Source organism: Mchenga conophoros, linkage group LG4, assembly GCF_057382185.1.
Source record: "Mchenga conophoros isolate Kocher_MC1m ecotype Shallow Benthic linkage group LG4, M_conophoros_male_GT1.1, whole genome shotgun sequence".
In the NCBI taxonomy this organism is placed as follows: domain Eukaryota; kingdom Metazoa; phylum Chordata; class Actinopteri; order Cichliformes; family Cichlidae; genus Mchenga; species Mchenga conophoros.
Genome location: NC_140529.1, coordinates 4,202,290 through 4,218,249, shown reverse-complemented (window position 1 = coordinate 4,218,249; position 15,960 = coordinate 4,202,290). Strand labels below are relative to the sequence as shown.

Sequence of the window (15,960 nt, the reverse complement as noted above, 5' to 3'; positions counted from 1 at the left end):
AACTTGTCAAACAGTGTTGGGGAATTCTCTTTTTTTTTTTTTTTTTTTAACGATCAGAAATGCTTTTATTTCTCAATGTATACGTTTTAAACAGTCATCGTAATTTCTCTTTTTTTATCAGCCATAGTAGACATGTCCAACTGGGACTTAACCCACATATGGTTGCTGGAGTCTATCCCAGCTATCACAGGGTGAGAAGCACCATACAATCTTAGCAGTTGCAGGTTTAACCATTCATGCTCACATTCACACCACATCAGTTTAGAACCACAATATAACCTATTATGTCAGCATTGAGGGCAGGCTGGGGGGTTTGTACCATTTTCTCTCCAGGAAGCTTTGGGTGGTTCCTTCCGGTGGAGCTACCTTCCTGGGCTTTCTGTTCCCTGCATCTGGAAGTAATAATTCATTAGAGACCTCCATATTTAAGGACCGGTTGTGGCCGTGATTTTCTGGCAAACTGTTATACCTACCTTCATGAATTTATGATCCACCTGCTCAACCACCAGAAGAACTCTCCTGTTTCTCTTTTTTTCACTTTCCCACTCTCAACTGGCCCTGCTTCCTGCACCTTCCACATTGCTCCCCACCTCTGTGAGACTCAATATGCTCTGGACCCAAACCACCATGCTCTTTACCCTGCTCCAGAACCCAGCCTGCCCACAGACCTACCTCCTCTCTTCCTCCACTCTGGGAGCCACAAATCCTCCCAGACCCCCAGCATCCGACTCCTCTCCCTTCACTACTGCACCTCTTGAAAAAAATAAAATAGCTCCAACAGAAAGACTCAAACAAGGTGATGTGGCATGGAAAGCTTCCAAAGGTTGCATGAAAACTGAGTAAATTAAAATAATTTACTGCAGTTCTAACTGTAAAAAAATCATCAGTAGAAAAAACACAACTCTGCTAAGATTAACACACATCTATATAAAGCAGGAAAACATCAGTAAATCATTTTTATCTTTCAATAAGGGGATGGGAAAGTCTCACATTAGGATGCGCTAGTTACTGTTTTCTACTGAATACATTTTTAGAAATTGTGACCTGAATATTATTTTGCTGAATGTCTTTAACCGAATGACTGACTTTCCTGTCTTTTTCTTTCGTTTCATTCCTCGCCTCAGCTCTCACACCAAAAGAAACCAATGATCATTTTATGACAGTTAAAAATAGAATAATGGTGCACACAAATTGCAACGTGATTGGAGAATAATGTGCTCAATTATTTGTGTGTGTGCGTTTTAAAATACATGAACACAAAAAGTGGGTAAGACATCTTTTCTGAGAGTGTATCTTTCAAAGGTCTCTAGAAAACATCAGTGGGTACGTCTAGTGTTGGGTGGTTATCCTTCAACTTGAGGGTATTAACTGTTAAACATTATGGTGTTAAGGTTAGGACAATGTGCTTGATTTTTTTTTTTTTTGTGTCCCGTTTGGATCTTTAGCATCAGAATTGTTGTCTTAAGGCCAAGAAAGATGCCAAGCGGATTTATTTTACCAAGTGGATCATCATGGCCTTGCCATATTGGTCCATTTGATTGACCTTTATTATAATTATGAATTTATTTTATTTTCAGTTGCTACAAACGGGACAGACATGACTGGGGGATAGGACAGGGAGAAAGAATGAAAGAAAGAGAGGGAGAGAAAGAAAACCAAAGGGGAGAAGAGACGGTGAGAAGGGGGGAAGAAAGAAAAAAAAAACACCTGGGTCACCTGTATGGAGAAAAAAACAGAAGAGAAAGCAAACAACAAAGAGCAACATAATAAAAACAGCACCATCACAATAAACTAGCTAGCAGTAGATATCAGTAGATACTAAATAATAAACGATATTGTGCAGCACGCAAGATAGACAGCGCACAATGTGCTTTGAGGCAGCAGCCAAGAAAGCTGTAGTCCACGTCTGTGAATACCCGTGTGTACACCTGTGTGCATACCTGTGTGGATCAGCATGCTTGTATTCCAAAGGTTTCTCCATGTAACGATCTGCTAGAGGGTGTGGGGGGGCCACAGCCCCGTCCTTTATGGTATCAAGCAGGTATGGAGGAGATCAAAACTCGAGACATCCAGAGGCCCCCAGAACACAAGAGACCAAGGAAGACCAACAGAGGAGCAGCCGCGCCACTGTCCCAGAAAGAGCTGAGGAGAGTCCCAGATGAGGGCTCACTCAGCAGCCGCGGAGCAGAAGCCAGGGGGGGTTGCAGTGACGCGCCCGTGAGCTCCGCCGGCAGCCAGCTGTGCCTGAGTGACCGAGCCCCAGGCCGAGAGGCCGGGGGCACCCCATCTCCGAAGTGGCCCGAGCGAGCCCCAGGCTCCAGGCCCCGATAAGCGGTCACCAGGGAGTGAGCCGGTGTGTACCCGGACGCCCACCCCCAGACACAAAGAACCACCAACGCACCGACACCTGAGGGAGTCCGCCACCGGCAGGGGAAGTGGTGGTGGGGAATTCTCAATGGTGCTTGGTGCCATACCCTCAGGGACTTTAATGTTATATAAAAACACTGACAGCTCAATATCTGCCTCAGTCACTCTCCCTGATCCAGCTGAGTCAGCAGTGGGAAAAATCTGCTTTTCACAGGAACTTGGTAACAGCAATAAGAGAATACGTAGTTTATTCCAAGAAGATATCATGTCTCTCCCATATATAGAATATCTTACTGGAACCGACATGTTCCAGATATCACCTGGAAGACAGTCTGGATGATCCCATAAATATCCAGTTGTGAACAAGGTGAAGGAAATCTCATATAAAATTCTTCATAAATGTGACCCAGCCAGTCACTATATGGTAACATTTAAAAGAGACATAAATACTAATTGAACTTTCTGTGGGGATCATCCAGAAACTGTGGCACATCTCTTTTGGTTCCTCTACACAGAGATTCTGGAAGAATTTAGCAGTTTTGTTATTGTCCATATTTTAAGGGAGTTTTCTTTACGATGGAAAATGTTTTATTCTGTTTCTTTAAGTTCCCCAGGAAGAATGATAAATGTTTTTTTATAAAAAATTTGTTAATACTTTTAGCTATTTTATATCCATAAATGTAAGTTTATTAATAAAACACCATATTTCTGCCGTTTTATAAGGATATGAATTGTACATACAATCAATTTCAGACTCAACCAACAAAAAGCCTCTCAGAACAATATTTATATGTAGATTTTTTTCACCTCCTCATATCATCATTTTTTTACTCCTGGTTCTGTATGTTCATGTTCTGTTCTTTTGTAAACTTCATCTGTTTGTATGTTGTATACTCATTGTGTTTCAATAAAGTTCGATTTAAAAAAAGGTACGTTCTAAAGGAAGCTTCAGACGTCACTGATCACGTGACTCTGGCCAAACGGATCAAGCCTCGACACGGTGCTTCTGAAGCAGCGCGTTGATCTTTCTGACACACGCACCGGAGCGTCAGCTTCAAGCGGACCATCACTACGTCTCACATCTAAAGGTGTCAAGGTAACTTTGAACTGAGTTCAGTCAATCTGGAGTTTTTCCAAGTTTTCTGTTGCTCTCTGTGAGAGAAGAGCGTTAAAGGCGGGGCTCTCCAGAGTCCAGCAAAACAGGAAACCACAGCTGGGTGTGTGTAAGTGTGCAAACCAATAGAATGCATCGTGGTGGGGGGGGCATCACGGGCAAGAAAAAAATAAAAGAATCGGTCGTACCCATGCTTCCCCGACGTCATGCCAGCGCATATTGGGAAATTCGTAGGCACCGATCGGTTTTCTATCAGCCATTTGCTGGGAGTAAGGGCGCCCTCCGTTTGCGAGGTGCGCCTGCTGCTGGCGGCACAGGGAGGAGAGGGCGGGGCGGCGGGGAGTCTCTGGCTGGCTGGAGCGGCATCTAATAACCAACTCGCAAAACAAAATAAAAACAACAAACAGATATTATGATACAGACTTATAATCTGCACCCATGTTTTTTCTAAATTCTATAAAGTGAGCGCGAGAGCCCTCGGTGCGCCTGCGCGCTGCTGAAGTCAAAGTAAACTTTATTGTCATCTCCGCTACAGACAGTCCAGCATATAGAGAGACGAGACGACGAGGCTGCAGTTACAGCGGTGCAAGTAAACAAACAACAAATATAAGAAGAGTAAGAAAATAAATATAACTTTAGGACTCGGGGTAAAGGATCAATAACAATTTAAATTATAATTTACAGTTTGATGATTTAAAGTCTCACACAACCCGTCAAAAGGGGCGGGGCCGGCTGCTTCCAAGTAGAGCACATTTCATTTATAATGATGTAAATCCAAGCCCATCATGGATTCACGATCTGAATCCTGGGTTGTGTGAAATCCCAGAAATCAACCTTAGACAAAGTGAATCTGTGAACTAAGGTGTAGGTCTGTTAGGTTAATTGTGCTGATCCTCGGGTTGGGGGATTTGTGTTTGTACTGGAGCGCAAAATTCAAACCAATGGAAGATGGACAACAAAAGTTCAAAGCCATCAGGTGCTCAGTTTATGTATTTATTTTTGGCCTGCATCAGTAAGAAATGCCAAATTATATACACAAAGTTACAGGAATCACCACTCCTGTTATTCATGATGATTTCAGTAACATCACATAATAACATGTAACATCCTGTAAGCACAGTCTGCCTGTGTCTTTTCTCTGCAAATGAACATTTTCAGCCAATATAGGTAATACATCAACATGGCTGCCGTGGCTAAGTTAGGAATATTTATAATGTCATTTCCAAAACTTGCATATGATCTGCAATTTGTAGCAGATCTACTGACTGTCACAGCAGCTGGAGCAGTCTCAAATGCAGGTCAGTCCACTGCTGCCCCCTGTGGCCAAGTGCCATAGCTACTGCTGGATGAACTCGTGACACATCTGCACCTGTTTCTATGAACACATTGAGTCTGAGTGGCTGCACTTACACTGGTGCATTCAAACATATTGAAAGATGGCAGCAATGTGGATTGTCAAGACTCAAACCAACCATTGAGCAAAGACAGCAGGATCACTTGTTTCTGTTTGTTATACAGCCAGATTTACTCGTGACACACATGTGCAGCTGCTTTATCACCTATTCTGAATTTGTTTCAAGCACAATACATTTGTTACACATGTTGGGATATTGTGTTTGTTTTAAATGTTATATACCTGTGTGGTATGTGACTTGTGTTGCCATGACGCCAGGTCTCTCTTGGAAATGAGATTTTTAATCTTAATGAGATTTTTTTTTACCTGGATAAATAAAGGACTAATTTGTAACTTTCAGTGTTTTCCGGTCTTCCAAAAGAAAAAAAACCTTCAACTACATGACATGCAGTTGTGTATTTGTTTTCACCTTATCACACACTTGAAGTTTTACAAATCCCCACTTCTTTAGTGAATATCATTTCAGTCTCAGACAACCTCGTTTCTCTTACAGAGGTTGAATGCACCTTCTGCGGATGGCGGTACCACACAGTGTGCGTGGACTTCCCCTGCACAGAAGGCAACTACAAATGCTGTGAATGCTAAATAAACAGAAACAAATGATCCCTGTTGTCTTTGCTTGATGATTGGTTTGAGTCTTGACAATCCACATTGCTGGCGTTGCATCTTTCAATGGCAGCAATGGCAGGTATCAGTGCTCAAAGCTTTTGTGTTTGTTTCCAACAAGTTGCCCACCTCGGGAAACAAAAATGTGTTCTTTTACTTGTCAGATGAACATATGAGACACTTTGACTCTTCAGTGCAGTGTGGAGCCTAACAAAGATCTGTTTTGTGTCCCAGCTGATCAGCAGGAGGAGGAGAGTCTGACGGAGCAGCAGAGGAACATTTTCAGCTACTTGGACTCAGCTCAGCCACTACAGAGGAAACAATGAGCTCAACACAGAAGGTGACAGACAGAGCAGGACCATATGACCAAAGATATTTATCACCATATACATCTGAACATTTGCCATAACGATGTAGCTGACGATATAATTGACACCAGACAAAATACTTTACAGCTGCACAACTTTATTAAAAAGCCATCAATGTATTTTCACTGAAACAAGCAGCTGTTGTTTATGTGCATTAAAGTTATATAAAAATGTAACAGTGCAAATGCAAATTCCTCGCTGACAGTTTAACCAAAAGGCGTTTCCAGTGGAAACTGGCCGACACATCCTGAGCATAACCATGTATAATATCCACTAAACTTCAGAAGAGGTTATACAGTCGTGGCCAAAAGGTTTGAGAATTGCATAAATATTGGAACCTGGAGAAGTTGCTGCTTAAGTTTTTATAATAGCATTTTGCCTGCACTCCAGAATGTTATGAGGAGTGATCAGATGAACTGCATCGTCCTTCTTTGCCATGAAAACGAACTTAATCCCCAAAAAGCCTTACCACTGCATTTCATTGCTGTCATCAAAGGACCTGCTGAGACCATTTCAGTGATCGTCTTCTTAACTCAGGTGAGAATGTTGGCGAGCACGAGGCTGGAGATCATCATGGCTGTATCCCGATTCAGGTTCTGCAGCTTTAAAGTCCTCAAGGGCCGCGTACTCAAAGACCGCTAAGGCCGAAGTGCGAGGCTCGTAGGCTCGTGAAATGGGACGTCTAGCCTCCGTCGCGCTGCCCAGGTTGCCTAGCAACCATGATACTAACAGCTGGAAACGTTTCATACAGCTTTGTTTGACAGAAATGAAGGAGAACATATTTAGTTCATTTGTTTCTACATGAGCTCTGTGTGATTTGATGAGTATCTGAGGCTGAGACCACAGGACTGTGAAACATGATTGTTGGGCTTCATTTCTGTGCTGAACAGTCGTTTAAGATTAGCTGTAAATAACAATTAGCTGATGTTGTTCATGAGACTAAAGTCATCTCACTGTGGTAATGTAAATATAATATGGCCAATATTATAGTTATTATATTAATCACTTCACTCACAGACAAGTATCTGTGACAGTGTGTATACAGATGTATCATATATAAGAGACAAATATTGTTCATTTAATATGTTGTCATTACTAAATTTGGCTCAGTGCTTACATATATGTGTAAAAGCAAATGTAGGAGCTGTGATAACTGTGTCTGATAGAATGAAGAGTAGACTGATATATGAAATATTCCTTTATTGGGTGAGAAAATCAGACCATGTCATAACTGCTGTAAGTCATACAGAATAGATATCAGAGCCTTAAACAGGCTGACGTCTACTAAATGGGTCAAACTGGGCAGAAAGTCTACAAACACATAACATCCTTATAGAATATGATGTAACACTATTGTTACGTTCTGTGAGGCTGTGGGAGTGTGTGGGTGGGGTGTTTGCCCACTCTCCCCGCCTCCACCCCTCTTGCCACTCCTACCCCTCTCTGTCTCTCACTCTCCTCTCTCCCCAGGACACAGCTGCTGCTGATTAGCCTCGTTTGCCACCTGACTCCAGTCAGCAATCATCCTCTGAGGCTATTTAAACTGGGGATGAGCTGTGAGCAGGGTGGCTTTTTCCTCGGTGGCTCTACGCGGTTCTGTGCTAGATTTTGGACAGACAGCCTCTTTCTGACCGGTGAGCAGACGGGCTTGTGGGCCCTGAGAGTGTCTCCCCGTGGTGGGGAGTAGGGTAGGAAGTGTGGGAAGTGCCTCCTTTTTTATTGTGTTTGTTTGGTAGTCCTCCTGCCTTTCGTGGCTGCGAGCGTTTTCTTTGTTTCTTTGGCGTTATTGGTAAGACGGCGTTGCCGGCCCTTTAAGTTAATGGTAACCTGTACCGTTTTGTAATAAAGTTTTATTGATGCAGAACAACTCTGTTTGTTTTCCTTTTTCATTCTGATTCCAGACTCATTTGTTACTGGTCCCCTCTCTCACATGCCTAGACCCCTTCGGGGGGAACGTAACAATGTGGGGGCTCGTCCGGGATATGAATGGAAGGAATAACAATTGAGTTTTAGTGAGTTGTTTGCCGGTGGCTTGTTTAGTTGTATGGTATCTGCTGCGCTCTCTCTCCAGTTAGCAAAGGGGAGTGTCTAGCTGAGCGTAAGCTCCTCCTTCAGGCACTCATTTTTTATTTTTCCTTTATTATTTTCGGAGTAATCCCGGGTGGGGATTAGTTCCCTGTCGGGGGTAGGCTTGTCGGTGCTTTGTGCACTTGATGCTTAGCCTTTAAAGTTGCCTCGAGCCTGGTACACTCCAGAAGCTAACTAGGCTAAGATTTTAGTAGGCAGGTCTGGGGAGAGGGTCGGCGGTACTTTTATTTATTGGTTAACCTCTGGCCACACTTTTCCCGCCTGTTTTCTCATTTGTGTATTGGAGGTGGTGCTTCTTTGTTGTTATTGTTAGCCTCAGGTAGTTTTTTTGTTTTTAGAATTGATGGCTACCTTTGATATTGCCGTGTTTAATAAAAACCCCTCGCTTGTCCAACTGGACGCCTGTAGGAAGAGGGACTTGCATGAGGTGGCATCAGGTTATAGCATTTCTGTTTCCACAGCTCTGCGTAAGGCTGAGCTGAAAGCTGCTCTTGTGGCTGGCTTGGTGGAGAAAGGGATAGTGGCCTTGCCAGTATCTGCCAGTCCACTTGAGCATGGTGCAGCGTCTCAGCCTGTTCCGCAGGCGTCAGCTCAAGCTGTAGGTCCATTGGTGTCGACACCTGTTGGTCAGGGGCTGCCTGTGGACAAACCCATGACATTGCCTCGCTTCGAACCCCTCTCCATTGAATCAAGTGAAGGCTCGAAGCAGGATGCTAAGCTCCGTGTACGCCTGGCTCGTCTCCAGTTAGAGAAGGAGGACCGTGAGAGGGAGTTCCAGCTAAAGAAAGAGCTGGAGCTTAGGCGTTTAGACGCAGAGCTTGCTAGAGCCAGAGAGGTCGAATTGAGGAAGGTGGAGGTGGAGGCAGAGACAGCTGTGAGGTTGCGACAGCTGGAACTCCGGCAGGTTTCCCTTCCTCCGACCGCCTCCATTCGTCAGGCGGACACCCCGTTTGACGTAGGGAAAAACAGTCGTCTGGTTCCGATGTTCCGTGACACTGAGGTCGATAGCTACTTCGAGTCGTTTGAACGAATAGCCACGGCCTTGCACTGGCCACGGGATTCATGGGCCATTTTGCTCCAATGTAAGCTGGCGGGTAAGGCTCAAGAAGTTTGTTCCTCGTTGTCAGCTGAGGACAGCTTGGACTATGACAAGCTGAAAAGGGCTATCCTGCTGGCCTATGAGCTGGTCCCAGAAGCCTATAGGCAGCGTTTCCGGGGGTTGAGAAGAGGTCAGGGTCAGTCCTATCTTGATTTTGCCAGGGAAAAAGGTGTTCTTTTCGATCGGTGGTGTGCGGCCTGCAAAGCCACTGACCTGGCTTCGATCCGGGAACTAATGCTCATAGAGGAATTTAAGAACTGCATTGCTGAGCGCATCGCGGTATATATTAATGAACAGAAGGTTTCCTCGCTACAGCAGGCTGCGACGCTGGCTGATGAGTTCGCGCTCGTCCATAAAACCAGTGTCGGTAGGTGTGACCGGCGCGATGCCCCAGTGAAGGCTAGCGAGGTGCCAGTTGCACAGCACCCAAAGAGTGAGGTACTTGTGTTTCGTCCCAAGGCAGACCGAAAGTGTTTTTTCTGTTTTAAGTCTGGCCACCTGATCGCAGATTGTGAAGCTTACAGACGGAAACAATCAGTCTCGTCTTCACGTAAACCAAAAGGGGTTGGGCTGATTAAAACCATGCCTCCTGTCAGTAGGCCCCCTTCCCCTGAGACCCCGGATGAGTGTTTTAAGCCTTTCATTTTTAAGGGGATAGTTTCGCTTTCTGGTAAGACCGAGGATAAGCGTGAAGTGACCATTCTGCGTGATACTGGTGGCTCACAGTCCCTCATACTAGCTAGTGTGCTTGAATTTAATGAGAAGTCTGACTGTGACTCTAGCATCATTGTAAGAGGTGTTGGGATGAGTTTTGTGCCTGCTCCCCTCCATCGTATCTGGGTACAGAGTGAGCTGGTGAGTGGTTTCTTCTCAGTGGGTGTGCGGCCTTCTCTCCCGATTAATGGGGTGGATTTTATAATGGGAAATGATATCGCGGGTGGGAAAGTTTACCCTACCCCTGAGGTGACCAGCAATCCTGTTATAGAGCCTGTGTTAGATGCCCTCAGCCTGCAGCACCCGGATGTGTTCCCGGTGAGCGTTCTGACTCGTTCACGTGCCCAGCAACAAGGTGGGGGGGTTGATTTGTCAGATTCAGTGATCGGCTCTATTCTAGAGAAGGATGTGATGCCCTGCACCAATGAGGGAGATAATGGAGCCTTAGAGTTAGCTCACAGTGTGGTTGAGCCAGCTCCTGTGTCTGGAGCTCCTTTTCTGCTCACCCGGGAAGCACTTGTGACGGCTCAGAAAGAAGACCCTTCATTAGTTCAGTGTTTTACCGCAGCAGCTCAGGATAAGGGAGGTGAGGGGAGCAAGAGGCAGACATTTTTCGTTTGGGAAGGTTTATTGATGCGCAAGTGGACCCCAAGGCCTGGAGAAGACTGGAGCGTAGTGCGGCAGTTGGTGGTTCCGACCAGTCTGCGGTGGCATGTGCTGCAGTTAGCACATGATCACGCATGGTCAGGTCATTTGGGTGTCACTAAAACATATGACCGTATACTGCAGCATTTCTTTTGGCCGGCAATGAAAGCAGATGTAGTGCAGTTTTGTAACACCTGTCACACTTGCCAGCTTGTGGGTAAACCGAACCAGGCGGTGCCCCCCGCCCCCCTACGTCCTATCCCTGCTGTCGGTGAACCTTTTGAGCATATCCTGGTAGACTGTGTTGGCCCCTTACCAAAGACGCGGGCAGGGAATCAGTTCTTGTTAACCATAATGTGTGTGTCCACTCGATACCCAGAGGCGATTCCTCTGCGGAAAATCACGACAGCAAGCATTACCAAAGCACTAGTCAAATTCTTTACCACCTTTGGCCTCCCGAAAACCGTGCAGACAGATCAGGGTACCAATTTCATGTCCAGGGATTTTAATCGGACTCTACGGTCCCTTGGAGTTTCTCATTCTGTGTCTAGTGCTTACCACCCAGAGTCACAAGGTGCACTGGAGCGGTGGCATCAAACTCTCAAGGCGATGTTGAGTAAGTATTGCCACGACACTGGAAAAAGCTGGGATGAAGGGGTCCCTTTTGTATTGTTCGCTATACGTGATGTGAAGCAGGAGTCTTTGGGGTTCAGCCCAGCTACCCTGGTGTTTGGACATGACATGCGGGGTCCGCTAAAGGTGCTGAAGGAGAGTTTTCTCAGTGGTTGTGTGCCTAAAACTACTGTGATGGAGTTTGTAAAAACATGCAAGGACAGGTGGCAACGGGCTACTTTGTTAGCAAAAGAGGCTCTCTGTGTATCCCAGGCAAACATGAAAAAACGATGTGATCAAAAAGCAGTGGAAAGACAGTTCCAGCCTGGGGACAAAGTTCTTGTGTTGTTGCCCGTGCCCAGTTCTGCCCTCATGGCTCGTTTCTCAGGCCCCTATGTGATAGTGAAAAAAGTGTCTGACACCAACTATATTCTCAACACCCCAGAACGCAGAAGGAAGACTCGCCTATGCCATGTCAACATGTTGAAACCATACCATACCAGAGACACCAGCATGACAGAATCATCAGACACTGCTGGGACGGCTGTCCCCGGTTCAGTCCCTGTTGCCCTGCTAAGTGTTGAAGTTAAGGGTGATGATGATCTGGGTACCCTTTCTGAGGGACAGCAATGTGGGCGGTTGTCAAATTCCGTTTTTTTAGCTAAGGCCGAGGCCAACCTATCTCACCTTCCTCCGTCCCAGTGTAAAGAGGTACTTGACTTGCTGCACTCCTACCTGTCTCTTTTTAGTGACGTACCCTCGCGTACCCACGTTTGTGAGCATGACATTGACGTTGGAGACGCAGTCCCAATCAAGCAGCATGCATATCGTTGCCCCTTCGCCAAACGTGAGGTCATGAAAGAAGAAGTTGAGTACTTAGTAGAAAACGGCTTGGCACAACCTAGTTGTAGCCCCTGGAGCTCCCCATGTCTACTAACACCTAAGTCTGATGGCACACCCCGTTTCTGCACAGATTATCGGAAGGTAAACGCTGTAACGGTCTCTGACTCTTTTCCGCTTCCTCGTATGGAAGACTGCATTGACAGCATCGGCCCTGCCAAATTCATCACCAAACTCGATCTCCTTAAAGGCTACTGGCAGGTGCCTCTCACTCCCAGAGCTTCAGAGATTTCCGCATTTGTCACCCCTGACCACTTCATGCAATACACAGTAATGGCCTTTGGCATGAAAAATGCCCCAGCTACTTTTCAACGACTGATGCAGTTGGTGTTGGGAGATGTGCCCCAGTGCAATGTGTATCTAGATGATGTGGTGCTGTACACAGACACATGGGCAGATCATATGTCCCTTCTGAGGACAGTGTTTCAGCGGCTAGCCGAGGCCTCGTTGACCCTCAATCTCGCTAAGTGTGAGTTTGGTAAGGCAACCGTCACTTACCTAGGTAAGCAGGTGGGGTTTGGGCAGGTCCGCCCAGTGGAGGCGAAGGTTGCTGCAATCCTGGACTACCCGAGTCCAGCCACCAGACGGGAACTAAGGCGGTTCCTAGGGATGACCGGATATTACCGGTGTTTCTGTAAGAACTTTTCTGTGGTCGTGACCCCGCTAACCAAACTGTGTAGCCCAAAGGTGCCTTTTGAATGGTCAGTTGAATGCCAGCATGCCTTTGAGTCGGCAAAATCTCTTCTGTGCAGCACCCCTGTATTGGCAGCTCCAAACTTCTCTCGCCCCTTTAAGCTAGAGGTCGATGCCAGTGCCACCGGAGCCGGGGCAGTCCTGCTGCAGGATGATGAGGAAGGTGTGTGCCATCCGGTCTGTTATTTCTCTGCAAAGTTCAAACCCCATCAACTGAACTACTCTACCATAGAGAAGGAAGCCTTAGCTCTGCTTCTAGCTCTGCAGCACTTTGAAGTGTATGTGGGCTCCAGCGCTTCCCCGGTGACCGTGTTCACAGACCACAACCCCCTTGTTTTTCTGAACCGGATGTACAATCACAACCAGCGACTGATGCGCTGGGCACTCCTGGCCCAGGATTACAATCTGATGATCATACACAAGAAAGGTACTGACAATATAGTGGCTGATGCGCTCTCACGCAGCTCGCAATAGGTTGTTGTTGTTGTTATTTTGGTAGGGCTTCAATGTAAGGGGGGGGGGGAATGTTACGTTCTGTGAGGCTGTGGGAGTGTGTGGGTGGGGTGTTTGCCCACTCTCCCCGCCTCCACCCCTCTTGCCACTCCTACCCCTCTCTGTCTCTCTCACTCTCCTCTCTCCCCAGGACACAGCTGCTGCTGATTAGCCTCGTTTGCCACCTGACTCCAGTCAGCAATCATCCTCTGAGGCTATTTAAACTGGGGATGAGCTGTGAGCAGGGTGGCTTTTTCCTCGGTGGCTCTACGCGGTTCTGTGCTAGATTTTGGACAGACAGCCTCTTTCTGACCGGTGAGCAGACGGGCTTGTGGGCCCTGAGAGTGTCTCCCCGTGGTGGGGAGTAGGGTAGGAAGTGTGGGAAGTGCCTCCTTTTTTATTGTGTTTGTTTGGTAGTCCTCCTGCCTTTCGTGGCTGCGAGCGTTTTCTTTGTTTCTTTGGCGTTATTGGTAAGACGGCGTTGCCGGCCCTTTAAGTTAATGGTAACCTGTACCGTTTTGTAATAAAGTTTTATTGATGCAGAACAACTCTGTTTGTTTTCCTTTTTCATTCTGATTCCAGACTCATTTGTTACTGGTCCCCTCTCTCACATGCCTAGACCCCTTCGGGGGGAACGTAACAACTATAGATCAACTTAGTTCAGAATATATAAAGCATATAAACAGTTACAGCAATATGATGCAACAAACACAGCAGCTACTGATCCAAAATACTCAAAGCTTCATAGAACTGAAACCAACATTTATTTTAGCTCCATCCTGCTGCTGATACAGACTTTAGGTTTCTGAACATTAAACTTGTTGCTGCCTTTCATAGTGTGTAGCTTGAAGGCCCTGAGTACTCTGAGTACTTTCTCCCACACTGGAAACACTGGGATGATCACATTATGTGAACATTACCTAATAAGACTGATTCAGCACAGACAGTTATGTTAAACTTTCCTAGCAGTCCTTCACAAACAGGGAACAGTCTGTCTATTCTCTCCATCTGTCAGCTGCTGCTGGCTCTTCCTCCTCCTCTTCCTCACACACTGCTGAGTTTGTCCTGGTGGATCATCAGGGCTGCAAAGCCTCACAGATGATGTGCAGCAGTGGGTCCCTCAGTCTGTCCTCACTCTGGACACTTGCAGTCGTCACACATGGAAATCAAATGTGTGATAAGCTGCAGGATTCAAACACAAGTGTAACTTATAAACACACGTTCATACTTTTATTACACAATCAGAGAGAAAGAAACAGAGAGAGAGTGCAGGACAGACAGACAGGTGACAGTCTCAGGTGTACACACTGCTACACAACAGCACCAGAGAAGCAGGATTTAGTGTTTGTGTTATTACGAGTGTAAACAAGAAGAGTTCCAGATGGTGCAGTGGACACATGTGTGACTGCTGTGATTAAAGCATCTTTCTTTCAGCTTAACGAGTGAACCGTCAGCTCGTTCAAACACACGTTAAAGTGCGTTTGGCTCGACACCACCGAACAGAGGCAGCAATATAACACAGCTAACATTAACAGTGCAGTGAATCCTGCTTGTGCCGTGATGTTCAGGACTGCAAACCGAGCAGCATCACTGACTTTCAGCTTGTTGTGTTTGTGGATATATGACTGACTTTAATTATCCACAAAATCATCACATTCTCTGTCAGATTAAGGTCGACTATTGAACGGCGTATATTTTAAAGGCTTTAAAACCAAGTTAACGCTGAAAGTACAAACATCACTAATGTCACATAACTCTGCCGACAAGGCATAGCTATGGCTATGAAATGCTCTTTGTGTATCACTTCTTCATTATGAAAGATGTCATTAATGCACTAGTAATGTCTCATCTGGAGTATTGTTCAATCATTTGGTCAGCAGCTAATAAGACAGATCTTAACAGACTTCAGTTAGTCCAGAATAAGGCGTCCAGATTAGTGTGAAGATGTTCATACTATACTAATATTGATAAAATGCATAATAACCTTTCTTGGCTTCCTGTACAGGCTAAAATATTCTATGGCTTACTTGTAGTTCTAAAGAAAGCAATTCTGTTAAACACACCACATTTATTCTGCTCAGCTGCAGTATCCAGATGAAATACATCATCATATTACACAGTTTTCAACAAGCTGCAATTTAGTAAATGCTCGAGTTAAAAGTAACGTTTTGTAAAACTGTTACATTTAGAGCAACTTTTAAGTGGAATAAGTTGCCTTAAAAAATTAGAGAATTATTCAAAACTTCAATGAACACTTAAAAGCCGATTTACAGAGCTTTTAGTTGTTGTAAATATTGTAAGACATGATTTGTTTTTGAAATTTGTGTAATGTGCCTCAATGTTATTGATATTATTATTATTGATTGCTTATATTTGAACAATTGTGAAACCTCACTGTGGATGTAAGAGTGAAATTATGTGGATATCTTGAATCCACTTTATTGTGTAATATTTTATGTGAGTATTTGACGGAAGACGAGCAACATCTGTTGTGGAAGCTAACGGGGTTCCTTTAGAATAAACAAACATAGGATTTATTATCACTGAATAATTCTGTATAAATCTATACAAATTATAGTAATATGTAATAGGAACCAACAAAATAATCTAAATTATAAAATAATGTGTGTGTGTGTGTGTGTGTGTGTGTGTGTGTGTGTGTTTAGTGTTTGAACAGTCATGAATTATCTTTAACAGCAGGTTGGATGTAATGTGTTAGAACTACCAGCAGGTGGGGATAAGAGACCTTTAAGGTGTTTGGTGCCACGCTCCACCTTCAGGTTTAAAACTAGTGTTAATGGAGTTTGAAGGCTGAGTTTGTTCCACGACTGCATTTCACTCACTGCCT

General features: G+C 45.2%; 1 protein-coding gene and 1 long non-coding RNA gene across 2 annotated transcripts in view; one reads left to right on the top strand and one right to left on the bottom strand.

Annotated features, from left to right (window-relative positions):
• Nucleotides 1–15,960, bottom strand: part of LOC146575304 (uncharacterized) — a 429,876-nt gene that overhangs the window by 56,849 nt on the left and 357,067 nt on the right. The window lies entirely within an intron of this gene.
• Nucleotides 3,247–13,150, top strand: LOC146575324 (uncharacterized). Its single transcript, XM_085269936.1, has 3 exons — nt 3,247–3,463; nt 5,736–5,841; nt 7,340–13,150. Exon 3 carries the CDS (start codon nt 8,301–8,303, stop codon nt 13,092–13,094), a length of 4,794 nt encoding a protein of 1,597 aa, XP_085126062.1. The 5' UTR covers nt 3,247–3,463; nt 5,736–5,841; nt 7,340–8,300; the 3' UTR covers nt 13,095–13,150.

Coding starts and splice junctions, on each gene's coding strand:
- LOC146575324 (XM_085269936.1), top strand. CDS start 8,301: ATGGCTACCTTTGATATTGCCGTGTTTAATAAAAACCCCTCGCTTGTC.